Below are 13448 nucleotides of genomic sequence, written 5' to 3'. Positions count from 1 at the left end.
TGATACCTAATACAGTTGTTTGGGGAATAATGATTAACCATTGAACGGATTCAGCAGAGTGTTTGGCATTCAGCAAAGTTTTTTTTTCTTTCTCTATTTTCAATCTACAGATTCAACACCAGCCGATATGGAGGGTCGACTGTATAGGATATTAATGAGCAATGTGTATGATTAAAAAAAAAAATCAAGCCAAAGTGGTTGAGCGAAGAACAAAGGAGTCAGAAATCCCAGTAGAAATGGGTCAGGCCAGGACAGAATGAGGGTCTTGTTGTGTGGGGTTGGTTCACCTGGGGTCAGTACTGGTGAAAGTACAGAACTGTGGCACCCCCGCTGCTGACACCCCCTGTCTGAGACAAAGTGAAACTGGCTGGCTAAGTCAGTGCTACTCCAGAAGATTATGCCCTAGACAGGTGCTGATGTCGCCTAATAGATTGACTGGCACTGCCTGTGGTGCAAGGAAAAGTCAGACACCTTCAGACCCCCAGGGGAAGGTGTAAGTGCAAGTGGGTTTTTCCTTTTATCCACCTGTTTATTTTCTTATGGGGTCCACTGCCCCCCTTCCCCTCAGCAGCATCATCAAGTTTTAAGGCATTTATTACAGCAGTCACTGATGTACATGTCATGGGTAGTGTGGTGAAGTACACAGACATGGGAAGAGCCCCCACAGCAACCACAACAGAGGGTCACCGGGCCACTGAAGAGTGGCAGGAGGAGAGCAGGCCAACGAACAAATAACACAAGGGACTAACCAGCCCATTTAACAGTCTGCCGGCCCACTACTGGGATAAACTGCTAAGGTACTGGGTGACACGAACATGGATAAGTCACAACCGGGTGTGCTGGCTGATCGAGACCTGCTGGCTGATAGACCTGCTGGCTGATCGAGACCTGATGGCTGATCATGGTGTGCTGGCTGATCGAGACCTGCTGGCTGATCATGGTGTGCTGGCTGATCGAGACGTGATGGCTAATCATGGTGTGATGACTGATCGCAGCAGGTCTCTGTAGTGCTTTCTCGCTCTCTGAGGAACACCTTCCATTAAATCCCTCACCCTGTCAGCCAACACACCCCGAGGACTCGAACTGAGCCATGGACTCGAGCAGGAGCTCATCGGGCACCTCCTCAGCGGACATCCTCTCCATCTCCTCCAGGGCCTCCAGGTGGGCCTCGTTATCTGGCCAGAGCTCCCAGTCCGGGAGCTGCTCAGCACTGGGGGCCTGGCTCCCTTCCTGTCTTTGGCTTGACTCGATATTACCCATGTCGTCCATGAGATACTCCAGGTCCTCATCGTCCTGCCATGTGGGATAGGTCAGAATGTTATTCCTTCTCTGCATTTAATACAGTCATCCCCTTAATATGATCAACAAACTCAAAGACCTTAGCATCAGCACCTCCCTTTGGAACTGGACACTTGAGCAGACTAACAGACCCCAGTTTCAGTCTGTTAGACTAAACAACCTCACCTCATCCACTCTTACCCTGAACATTGACTGTTATAACTTTACTGCTGATTAAGCTCATTTATTGCTATGCATATCTGATTTAATAACAGCAATTTAGTTTATATATTTTGATTTTTTTGGTAAGAAATACATTATATTTTATTTCCTATTGAAAGAGTACGTTTAAGTTAACGTATTGTGTTGTTGCTAGAAAACTGCATTTCCCATGATTCTTTGAGAGGTAAGGGGGGGAGGACTTCCGCTCTCGCTGAAGTTAGTATGTTTTGTTGAGCCGCCAGCTAAGAGAGCCTAACTTTGAGAAGTCATTATATTTGTGTTGTACACCATTTTCAAAGTCTTATATAAAGACTTATTTCCATAACTGATGAAATCATTTACTTATATCCCCTCTTGTAAATAGTAATATAAGGTGCTTATGAGGTAATATTACCACTTCTGGTTAGATGCAAAAGCTGCATTCTGTTGTACTTGAACTTGTGTCATGTGCAATGACAGTGAAGGTGAATCTTAATCTTAATTCCCTGAAACTGCAGGTACTTAGGATCTCGGTCATGTTCATCAAGATTAGCTGGGGGTCACCAGACAGTGAGGTTCCACGACAGCAGAGCGGAATCAAATATACATTAAAGCTTCCGAAACTGCAGTCTTTAAACAAGAGCAAAGGGCAAGCTTGATAAAGGCTGACGTTCATCCCTAAACACCTGAGTCAAGATCCACCCAGTTAAGACCAAAGACCATCGACTGCACCCTCCTCCCAAGTAATCACATGGGACACTCGACAGCGTACCACAGGGACTGACCTCTTTCATCAGGTAGCTGAAGCAGATGTCCTGTGGTAGGGGGTAACCTGAGGGAGAGATCTGTCAGACACCAATCGAAACGTTTCAACGTGGGTGAGTGGGGGGGGTCGGCACGGCTCGGACGACGGAGACCTTACTCGAAGACCTGTAATTCTGGCTCCTGCACACGGGGTCATGACACTTCTGGTACCACACTTCCTCCTTGAGGTCCACCAAGATCCTGACAAGAGCAGGAGTGGCTCAAGTGGTTTGTAAAGTTTGCCAAAAAAGTCATTTAATCTGACTGGTCACGCATGCATAAACAGGTCACGTGATGTCATCAAAGGTTTCCCAAGAGAACCGCTGATGTTTGTGGGTCTCCTCTGTCCCAGCAGACAACTGATAAGTTATGGGTTGGGGGGGAGAGTATGCCCTCACATCGGTATGTGGTGGTAATGACCCAAGCAGAGATCTTTAGGGGGAAACGTGGCCCCCCTGTCATCTCCTGGGAAGCTCCCCCTCACTCACATGATGTTGTTGCTCCTGTGGAACCGGCCCACGTTCCCACACCAGCGATACCTCAGAATGTCGTAGACGAGCAGCTGCTCCACCTCAAAGTAGCTGCAGCGCCGGACGGCTGTGTGGGAATGAGATGGGACAGTGAAACACCCAGAATCTTCCGCTTTCAGCTGCATATAGAAAAGAGCCTGAGAGAGAGAGTCCTACCTCCCTGAACACCATCCTTTCTGACCAAGGACAGGATGAATTCATCCACTTCTTTGTAGGGAGAGCTCTGGCTTCCGCCTAAAGGCTCTGATATTTAACAAGAGCAATGAACACAGTAACCGCACTTGAATAAGCTGCTGAATGCAAGTCCTGCTTTGCTAACTGGCATAGTGGCCGTGGAGGTCACTAGTTCAAACCCCAAGGGGTGATTTCAGGTATTCACTTTGAGTAGTAAAGTGCTAGGCAAAATCTGCTCCTCTGAAATATTCATGAAGTAAACCAAGAGCCAGCTTCCATCACTTAACGTAAAAGAAAGCGCTAAGAGGAAAGACAAAACTGAGGCTGTACCGGCGATGCTCGGCTGAAGGAGGGCAGGCTGGCGGAATGAGGCCTGCGTGTTCTTCACGTCAGAGACCTCCGACGTCAGAATCTTCTGACCTGTGAAACTGTACCAACGGTTCAAGAAGATTAACCCACAGGTACTGGGTTTAAAGACAGGGTCTCCCACTACCCCACGGTTCAGCTGTAGTCACAGACTGAAATGTACATCAACCACCTTCTTTTTAACCTAAAAATATTTGTTTGGTGTTTGTGTTTTGATTAGTACTCTGAGTTCCAAGCAAACTAACTTGTAGTGACAGCTGTTTTCTAGCTTTGGGAGGTTGTTGTATGTCGGATGGCCGATCCTTATTTGTATGTGCTATGAATCACATGGTTGCTCAGTTCAGGAACCTTTAATATGTTCCATCTGGAAGTCAGGTGTCCTTCGGAAGAACAGCCTTGAACCCGAAAGCACTTCAGTGCCAGATAAACACTGCTAACTGGTGGCATCTGTCCCGGGAGCAGGAATTGGCTGTTTACTTTCAACAGGCAGTATAGGAGGGGCTCCAGTTTGGATTCAAACCTCACCGGACAGCTGGGATGTCTCAGTTTATCCGTTAACAAAGTTCCTACAATCACTGGGTGAAGGACAACTTTCTGTGAATAATCCAGAAGATCCCATAATATCCATTTCAGCCTTGAATGCAGCAGTGACCTCGGAGGGTGTGGTTTTACAGGAACGGTCGGAACTTGAACCCTCCAGAGCAGCGACTAGGTTGGCCGAGATTCGTACCCACCTGACGTTGGTCACCAGGGAGGCCAGAAACAGGCATTCCTCCGCCGAGAGCTGCCTGTCAGGCCGCGGGACGAAGCAGTTGTCCGCGGCAACGGTGAAGGCGGTGTTCTTGCCAGCTTTGGAGGACTTGTACAAGCGGAAATTTCGGTTCTTTGTGTAGACACCTGGCGGACGAGAGGTTAAAGTGAGGGAGACGGTGTGATACTTCCAGGGCTTTCCTTGACATTTCTGCCATGTGATGACAAAGAGGAATCTGAGCAAACGTACTATGCTTAAGACTCTTTAATTCATCATCATCAAAATACTCATGTACTGCCGTTCTCAAAACAGACTCGCTCAGTAGTCTGGGTAAACCGAGAACTCATAGGTATGTGTTTTTCTCTCAGACCATTAACCCTTTTAGGGCTGTGTTTCCGTCCACAATCCCTCCCACGGGTCCTACGCACCCAGATCCACAAGGAGCCCCCATCGTCCCTCTTTGTCTTTCACCCGCAGGAAGTGGAGGCCTCCCCCTCCCGGTTTCCGTCTCTTTGGCTGAGGGCTCCCAAGCTCATCTGAGCCAGTGAACTCCCAGTCCACATCCATCTCCGGAGCGGCTGCCTCTTCGGTGATGCCTTGTCCTTCCTGGAGGGATTCCGGCTCGGGCTGGAGAATCTTGTGGACAAATCGACCTTTGAAGAATAACAGCAAATTCAACACCAAAGCAGTGATGCCGCAAAATATCAGCTCTCCAGTATAAAATGATACAGAATCATTCACTGTTAGTGAAAGTGACAGAGACTAAAACGCAGCACTGAAAGTCGGGAGGACCCGCGGTCACTGGGCGAAAGCGTACCGACGTGTGCGTTGTCTTTGAACGCCGCATCTGGCAGCACAAACACGAGATGGCGGCTGAACTTGTCATCGGTGCTGGAGTCCAAGTTGAGTACGTTCTCTGCGGAGCAGCTCACCCCATAGAACTCATCCAGCTTCCGGCAGACATACTGTGAACATGAGGGCTACTCGCTCAGCCAGGAGACAATCTTCCTGTTTATGAAGTCAGGTGTTTCCTGTGCCGATTCAAACACCTGTTCCCTCCCCCCCCCATGGTTTCATAATGCATCCTCATGGCCAAGCACCAATATTTCAAGCTCTTTAAAAAGTAACAAAGGCATCAAATGGCCACGTCTGAGAGGTTGAGCCGTCCTACCTGAATGAGCAGCTGAACCATCTGTGGACCGTCTAAGCCCTCGTTGGAGGGCTTGTGGAACTCCAGGTCGAAGTAGACCTTGCACACGGCGCCTTCGGGGATGACCTCATAGCAGTGCATCAGCGAGTGCCTGAACGTCCTGCAGGCCGCAAGCCTCCTCTGAGTACGCCGGGGCATCCAAAGACTCAACCATGTTCTCACATAACTGACTTTGGGTGTGTCTGATACATGTGTACCTCCCCCAAACCCACACAGGGCACGTGTGCCGGCTGCATGGAGCCAACACCCACCTGTAGTAATGCCACAGCTCAGAGTAACTGGTCACTAGGTAGATCCTCTGTCCCGCCTCCGTCAGCTCCCTCTCCAGGGCAAACACGTGCACATCCTGCAGGTGGGGGGAGGGTTACTGCTGAGGAGAAGACACACACAGGGAGGCGGGGTAGACGGAACAGCCCCCTCACCTCCTTGCAGCCCTTGGCGAAGGCTAGCGCTGCACTTTGCCGTGGAAACAGCCTCCAGACAGATGACGGCTCCCAGGGTCGGCACAGCCGTGGCCTGTAGAGGGCAGCTAGGGGGTGCTGCTGGAAAGATCTCACCAGCTCCTCCACCCGTTTGACTTTCTCTTCCCTCTGGGTTGTCATCGTTGCAGAATCTGTCAGCAAGTAACATGCAATATTATGAGAATTAACATGGTTTGTTTATCCATCTTGCATACGTGCTTATACAGAATACAATGACAGTAAGATTCGAACCCACCCCCCTAAGAACACAAAGCTACAATGCTATCCACTGTGCCACCACGGCAAGGACTCATATAAGCAACACCGCGTGTAGAAATCCGGGTACGACTATTGTATTACTGTATTTGTCACTCGAGAAACGTGAAACGGCTCCTATTACCGGTATAAATTTCAGTACCTAGCGGCAGTAATTCCTCTTCAGTAAACTCTCATTACCACCACGTCACGAACTGACGTATTGCTAAAAGTGAAATTCCGTGACCAAAACTGCATAAGAGAGATTACCGACATTTCTTTTTCAGACTGATAAATCACACAGTAGCGGCTGTACCGCAAACTCCAACGATGGTTGAAATTTGCCGCGCGCTGAAGGTCCGCGTTAAATGCTTGATGGGTAACGTAGTTCAACAGCAGGAAATAACCAGTTAATTTTCATATCGCAAGAACACTTTCCCGGAGGCGTGTCGTATGTAACAAGGAACTCCCCCTTAGTGGACACTCAAATCCCAAAGTTAGCTGTCGCTGTTCGCGCTCGTATAGAAAAAAAATAATTTGATAAAGATTATTTAAATAGCACAGCAGTTTACAGTCCGTATCCACCAGATCCACACAAAACGTGAGTGTGCTCATTTTATTGTTACTTCTTGTTAGTGTTTGTGCTGGAATTGTATTGAATCTACCTTTCAAAGAACATAGACGAGTATGAGAGGTACTTGATAATCAGCACTACACGTCTGTCTTTAGGGGTTTATCTGACGTGTTTATATGGCTGAAATGGCAAATAAACCCACCTACCTACATAACGATATGGATAATAAAGATGTTATCAGTCTCGACGGTTGTGGCGCAATACAAACTGCTTCGAGTAGCCCTCATGTTCACAGTATGTCTGCCGGAAGCTGGATGAGTTCTATGGGGTGAGATGCTCCGCAGAGAACGTACTCAACTTGGACAAACCGATCTCTCCCGTTGGAGTTTAAACCGTTTTAATTTTTAAATGTATTTTTGCATGTATGTAGGGGGCGGCATGGTGGTGCAGTGGTTAGCACTGTTGCCTCACACCTCTGGGTACCAGGTTCGAGTCTCCGCCTGGGTCCGCCTTACTCCGGTTTTCCCCCACAGTCGAAAGACATGCTAAATTGCCCGTAGGAGTGCATGTGTGAGTGTGTCCTGCGATGGGCTTAGCCCCCCTCCTGGGTTGTTCCCTGTCTCGTGCTCATTGCTTCCGGGTTAGGCTAGGATAAGGATAGGCTAGGATAGACCCAGTAGGATAAGCGGTTTGGAAAATGGATGGATGGATTTTTGTATGTGGTGCATTTATGAACTATTCTGTGCTTAAATAAACACTCCAGCTTATGTGTCCTTTCTCCCAGTAAAACCGCACTATTCCAATTTTCCGTCGATTGTATGCTTCTATAAATTGTATGAATCTTTAAAGGTACCACACGCCTTTTGTCTACGTCATAGAGTGGCGCGATTGGTCGAGCCCCCGGCGGAAACAGGAAATGACTCCTGTAGACTCTGTTCTTTGCTGCTGTTTGCTCGCACGGGCGGACCCTGAGCTACTGCGTATCTGCTGCTTTCCTTTCGCTCCGCTTCAGCGGTTTCTTCTGATCGTTTTGTCTCAGTTGGTCTTTGTAGACGACCATGTCTGTTGTTCCGGACAAAAGAGCACCGGAGGATGAAGTGGACGCTCGGGCGGCCGGTGTCGACGCTCCGTCAGGCGGGTAATACGTCTCCTGCTATCTTTTGCTTTTATCTGCGGTAAACATGGTGACTATTATAGCGCCCTAACATGCAAGATAGCATTCGTACATGAAGGGCTATGAGAGCATCGTTATGGATGGTGTACGGTGAGTCGCCAAATAGCCGGGGCTAGGGCCCCATCGGCACAGTCAGTCGGGGGAAGGGGGATAAGTGGAGATGTGAGGACGTGATGATTTGGTAACATTTAATCTTGACCCATCTAAACTAGTCTAACTGGTTTCCCGGCTAAATGGACGCGTGTCTGCATTGTTGGGGTCTGCTGTGCTGTATCACTATGTTAGTATATGTGCTCCTCAGAGCCTCGAGCTCTTCTGTGTCCCCTGGATGCTCGCAAGTGGACGCCAAGGCTGAAGACCTTCTGTACAGGTACAAGCTGGACTACCCTAGCCTCGGAATGTGCGTCATCATCAACAACAAGAACTTTGACAGAAACACGGGTAACTATCAATCCGGAGCCCGGTCCGTGTTGGCGCTCTAGTTCAGTCCTTTGCGTTTTTTTTTTATACCGCGGAGAAGTTGGTTTCATATTAGATATTCGCCCGGGGTTTGCCATCTAAGGGGCAGTATCTTCCTGAACATGGCACCGGTTATAAAGTAAAACGTTTTAGTTAGTGCCACATTCTCCAAAGGTAAATATTAATAGGAATATAAAGCAAGACGTGAATATCATTCTACTCACACGAAACTGCCGGATTACTTGGGCACTGTGTTGAAAGTGCCATGCTGATCACTAGAACACCACTTGTATGTGACTTGTAATAGTCTATCACTATAGCAGTTTGACAAATTGTAATAGCTCCATCCTTTTTAAGCCAGTGAACATAAAACCAAATTCAGTTTGTACCCTCGATCTTGTCTGTTTCGCATCTTTTTTTCGTTAAAAAACTGAAGGGAAGTCATTTGTAGTTATTAAATATGGGTGTTTAATAGACAAGTGCTGGAGGATCAGGGAGAGTGGGGCTGTGCGGGGTGAGAATTTCTTTTAGGTAGGAGGGGGTTGGTCCATTTTTAGCTTTGTAGGCCAGCGGAGGGCGATTAGCAATGATGTGGTGTGGCAGAACTTTCAGAAGGTTACAAATGATTGTGACATACTAACATCAAGCCATACAATAAGTGTCCTTTCACTCTCCAGGGAATGTTCACACCCACTTTCTTTTCAGAGCACCACTGTATGTGACCCACAACCACCTATCAATATTGCAGTTGAATAAATGAGGGCTGATTTTGCAGCAGCATAATAGTGGCAGCCGTCATGAACATGTGTGGTTACCCCACCATGACTGGGCTTCCTAACCAGAAAATTGCAGCTGCTACGCAGACTTTTATTAAATGGACAGAGAACACAAATAATTCAAAATCAATATCTGACTGAATATCCCATTCTGGGCTTGTGGGAGTAAGTCATAAGAAATTGGCCTTTCCATGTGGTCAGTTTATAAAAATAATTATTCACTAAATAAATGACCTTGATAAATGACCTGGGGGCAGCTCTGTGGGTTGGGCCTCTTGGGATGATTTTCCAGCTGTCCTGAAGGAGGTCCCACATATATGCTGAGCCCTCATTGGCTGCTTTTCCCTCCAAAACCACCTCTACTATATTTTGGTCAGATGGCCAGGTCATGTGATGCAGTACCACCACTCTCCTTTGTGGCCAGATTTTTTTTTTTTGTGACCAAATTTTTTATTAGAGAATTTTTCTTTTTTAACAAAAAACAGGCCAACAAAGGTCACCGGCACACCCAGCCATGGAGAGCACAGCTAAAAACTGAGGAGAAAAGAAATAACACAATTATATCACTGAAAAATGTCAGAATTAGGAAAGTAAAAATCAAAACAAAAAACAAGGAATACGGCCTCAGGACATGATCTGCAACCAATCCTCTTTGTGGTCAAACTTGACATTACTGGTGCTGTATATTGGAATATGAAATTTCGGTCCTATCACACAGCCCTATAGCCCTTTCTGTCTCTGTGCCCCCTCCAGGCATGAATGCCCGCAACGGCACGGATGTGGACGCCGGGAACGTGATGAAGGCATTCACCAAACTGGGCTACAAAGTAACCGTGAAAAATGACCTTACCGTGGAGAAAATCAAGCAGGTGTTGTCAAAAGGTGACCCCCCTAACCCTCATTAGTTCCAAGTGATTCAGGTGTAAATTGTGGGTGCTGTCATGGAGGTCTCGCTGGATTTCATTGATGGGCATGCTTCACATACTAGTATTCAGCTTCTTACAAAGCATCCTCTGGGGGTGGGTTTTGTGGGGAAAATGGGATCTTGAGTACATTTGGTAAGTGGGGGAAGGCATAGTCCAAGTGTCTCCCTTTGTCAATCATTGGATCAGAGTAAAGTGCTTTTGCTAATTAATGTGTTACATTTCCAGTCATAAATTTTTTTTTCCCCCTGAGATAACACCAAGGACCTGGCTGTGGACCTTCGATGTCTGCGATTCGTCATGCTTGTCTATTACCTTTTCTCACTTAATCAGCCATTTTCAGTGCCGTCCTGGATAGTTAGGAGTGCTGTAATGGGTCTGATGCTTCAAGTCAGTGGAATTTCACAAATAGCCAGGTGTATTAGTCTTTCTGCATGAGTAACTGACCGACCGGTTGTTGTTTTTTTTTTCCCTGTGAATGGGTGCTTGGTGATGCATTTGTATTGTCTTGTATTGTGTGCAAGATGATTATATTTTCCCCTGCTTAACAAGGACATAGGACATACACCGTTTTCCCCTACTTTTCACATTCATGCTGATGTCCTTGTATGACTAGTCTGTTGGCTGGTGGATTGTGAGGTGGAGTCTCCTCCCGACATGACCTGTCACGCTGGCAGAAGAGCTTGTGGTGACGTGTTATTTCCATAGCTTGCAACATGCTTCTCTTGAGGAGGGGATCATCCCTGGTTTGTGTGTCTGCACTGCGGGTTTGTGGGATTGACACCGGTGTCCAACCGTACGCGTGGCATTCGTGTCGCACCCAGCTGCCCTGGAGGACCACAGCAAGGCGGCCTCCTTCGTGTGTGTCCTGCTGAGCCATGGCGATGATGGCGTGCTCTACGGCACCAACGGCCCGGTCGACCTCAAGATCCTCACGGGCTACTTCCGTGGCGACCACTGTCCAACCCTGGTGGGAAAGCCCAAACTCTTCTTCATCCAGGTACTGTCGGGTGTGACGGCAGCGGGGGTGAAGTCAGTCACGTAGAGACTGTGTAGTCTGTGTTCTGATTCAGGCAGTCTCATTACTGGTAGGCGTGCCGAGGGACTGATTTGGATCAGGGCATCGAGCAGGATGGGGACCTCGAAACAGACGGGCCCGGGAAGTCTCCAGACAGAATCCCCGTGGAGGCAGATTTCCTGTATGCATACTCCACTGCCCCAGGTATGGTGCCGACTTGCTTGGTCTCTGGGATAGGTAGAGGTTGGTGAGCTGTGGGTGTTTCATGTCTCTACTTCACCCCTACCCCTACTTCAGGGTACTACTCATGGAGGAACACCATGTGCGGGTCCTGGTTCATCCAGTCTCTTTGCGACATGCTGGGCAAGTATGGGAATCGGCTGGAGCTCATGCAGATCATGACCCGAGTCAACCACAAGGTGGCGCTGGACTTTGAATCCTCGTCCGACATCCCTGGATTCCACGCGAAGAAGCAAATTCCTTGTATAGTGTCTATGTTGACCAAGGAGATGTACTTTAAGTCATAGTGATGCTCCGTAGCTGTTGCTGGGAAGCCGAGTTTTATATTCTGTGTGTTTTCTTATTCAGGGTTGTGTCTAGGCCTTTTTACTTGTTTGGATTTATATCAGCTGAAAATGTGCCTCCATTAAGCTGCACAGTTGTTCCAGGGACTTCTGTGCTTTATAGGACATATCAGACTTCGCAGCACTTTGCTGACGGGAGCATGCTGTCATACAGGTAACCATGGTGATGGTGCGCAGAGCATACCTACTGTCTCGGGCAAGTGCAGTCATGTAACTGCAGGCCTGAGCCATTGTGGGGAAGTGGGAGCCGCTGTTTTCAGGCCGTCCTCCTGGCTAAGCCTAAGAACTGGTCCCCACTTCCCAGTCTCATCTGCAGATCCCACCTTGGTCCTCTTGGTCCTCCATCTTAGGGTTTTTCCAAGTAACACCCTTGGCCTCCCCGTATCGGCTATAGGCTCTGTTCTCCCACACTGTGATCTTTGTGGCCTGTGCGTCCCCCCCACCCCCCATGCTTCCTCCAATTGTGTGTCCCGGCTGTTTGGGGGGGAAACCCAGAGCTTGCGCGTGGATGCTGTTCCAGGGCCCTTAGCCTGAAGCAGGGGCCGGGTTGTTCGTTTAAACATTAACCAAGGCCTGAGGAAATGTATTTGAAGGCATGTTTTGAGTTTATCATGTGGAGGTGATGCATCTGCAGGGAAATTACATGTGAGTAATCTAGCAATTTAGCTGTTGAATTGACTTTTTATAAGTCGTTTTGTATTTTCACTGTTCTGATGTCCTTGATCACTGCAGCTTCCCACAGAAGTCGACCACTACAGTGAGCATGTGTCATGAGTCTTATTAAAGGCTGTCATTTTGGAGAAGGTTGTTGTTTTTTTTTTTCTTGTGTGTTTGCAGTCTGAGTTATACAGGAAGCTCAACAAATGCATGACTCTGGGCTTCTTGAATGGGAAAGGCTCTGTTCTCCAGCAGGGGTTAGTCTCGGCCTGTATCTGCTAGGACCTTGTCAGGGGGCTGCAGCTGGCAGCATGCCCACTTTATCTGAGACGTGCCTCTTAATCATTGATCTTACACGGCAGAATTCAGGGTTACAACCATTCGTAATAGAAGGGATCGTTCTCAGGGAATTTCAGTGGGGTACTCTGAAAGGTTGCCACTTTGCAATAAGCCAGTTTGTGAGATACCTTCGCTGCTAGATATTCCAAAGTCAACTCTAAGTGGTATTATTGCAAAGTGGAAGCATTTAGGAACAACAGAAATTCAGCCATGAAGTAGCAGACCGAGGATCGCATAGTGTGAAAGTCGCCAATGCTCTGACTTAGTGATTGGAGAGTTCCAAACTTCCTCTGGCGTTAAGTCCAGAACAAGAACTGCGCTGGGAGCTTCATGGCACGCAAGTCTCACAACTACCAACAACACGCGCATCTCTCTGACAGTCTAATAGACAAGTCTGGGTTTGGCAGATGCCAGGAGAACGTTACCTACCTGATTGCATTATGCCAAATGTAAAGTTTGGTGGAGATGGGATAACGGTATGGGGTTGTTTTTCAGGGGTTGGGCTAGGCCCCTTAGTTCCAGTGAAGGGAACTCTTAATGCTTCAGCATATTAAAACATTTTGGACAATTCTATGCTTCCAACTTTGTGGGAGCAGTTTGGGAAAGGCCCTTTTCTGTTCATGCATGACTGTGCCCCAGAGCGCAAAGCAAGGTCCATGATTAGGTGAGTTTGGTGTGGAAGGACTTAACTGCCCTGCACAGAGCCCTGATCTCAACCCCATTGAACATCTGTGGGATGAACTAGAATGGAAATTGCTAGCCAGGCCTTCATATCCAACATCAATGCCTGACCTCACAAGTGCTCTAATGGACAAATGGGCAAAAATCCCACGGATACATTCCATAACTTCACAAATAACCAGTAAGACTCATTAGTAGGGTATTAGTTTTTAACGAGAGAAGAACAATCTTAA

At 47.8% G+C, this 13448-nt stretch overlaps 2 protein-coding genes across 6 annotated transcripts; one reads left to right on the top strand and one right to left on the bottom strand.

The window, feature by feature from the left end:
- Nucleotides 1-576: 576 nt before the first annotated feature.
- On the bottom strand, nucleotides 577-7196 carry primpol (primase and polymerase (DNA-directed)). Of its 5 annotated transcripts, none has more exons than XM_048995612.1 (13): nucleotides 7078-7196; nucleotides 5737-5927; nucleotides 5566-5660; nucleotides 5276-5414; nucleotides 4922-5069; nucleotides 4533-4757; nucleotides 4088-4250; nucleotides 3318-3415; nucleotides 2970-3056; nucleotides 2772-2880; nucleotides 2402-2484; nucleotides 2265-2311; nucleotides 577-1293 (listed from the first exon to the last, which is right to left on the bottom strand). In XM_048995612.1, exons 2-13 carry the CDS (start codon nucleotides 5914-5916, stop codon nucleotides 1057-1059), a joined length of 1611 nt encoding a protein of 536 aa, XP_048851569.1. In that variant the 5' UTR covers nucleotides 5917-5927; nucleotides 7078-7196; the 3' UTR covers nucleotides 577-1056. The 5 variants fall into 5 exon arrangements, with proteins under 5 accessions (XP_048851569.1, XP_048851566.1, XP_048851568.1 ...); XM_048995609.1 differs by lacking the exon at nucleotides 7078-7196 and adding an exon at nucleotides 6811-6947; XM_048995611.1 differs by lacking the exon at nucleotides 7078-7196 and adding an exon at nucleotides 6176-6429.
- On the top strand, nucleotides 6474-12341 carry casp3a (caspase 3, apoptosis-related cysteine peptidase a). The gene is made up of 7 exons (XM_048995614.1): nucleotides 6474-6631; nucleotides 7644-7742; nucleotides 8080-8219; nucleotides 9767-9895; nucleotides 10761-10936; nucleotides 11029-11158; nucleotides 11252-12341. Exons 2-7 carry the CDS (start codon nucleotides 7663-7665, stop codon nucleotides 11479-11481), a joined length of 885 nt encoding a protein of 294 aa, XP_048851571.1. The 5' UTR covers nucleotides 6474-6631; nucleotides 7644-7662; the 3' UTR covers nucleotides 11482-12341.
- The last annotated feature ends 1107 nt before the right edge of the window (nucleotides 12342-13448 follow it).

This window comes from Brienomyrus brachyistius, chromosome 25 (genome assembly GCF_023856365.1).
Source record: "Brienomyrus brachyistius isolate T26 chromosome 25, BBRACH_0.4, whole genome shotgun sequence".
NCBI classification, from domain to species: Eukaryota; Metazoa; Chordata; class Actinopteri; order Osteoglossiformes; family Mormyridae; genus Brienomyrus; species Brienomyrus brachyistius.
Note: the sequence above shows the minus strand (reverse complement) of the source record. Positions and strands in the feature narration are given on the sequence as shown.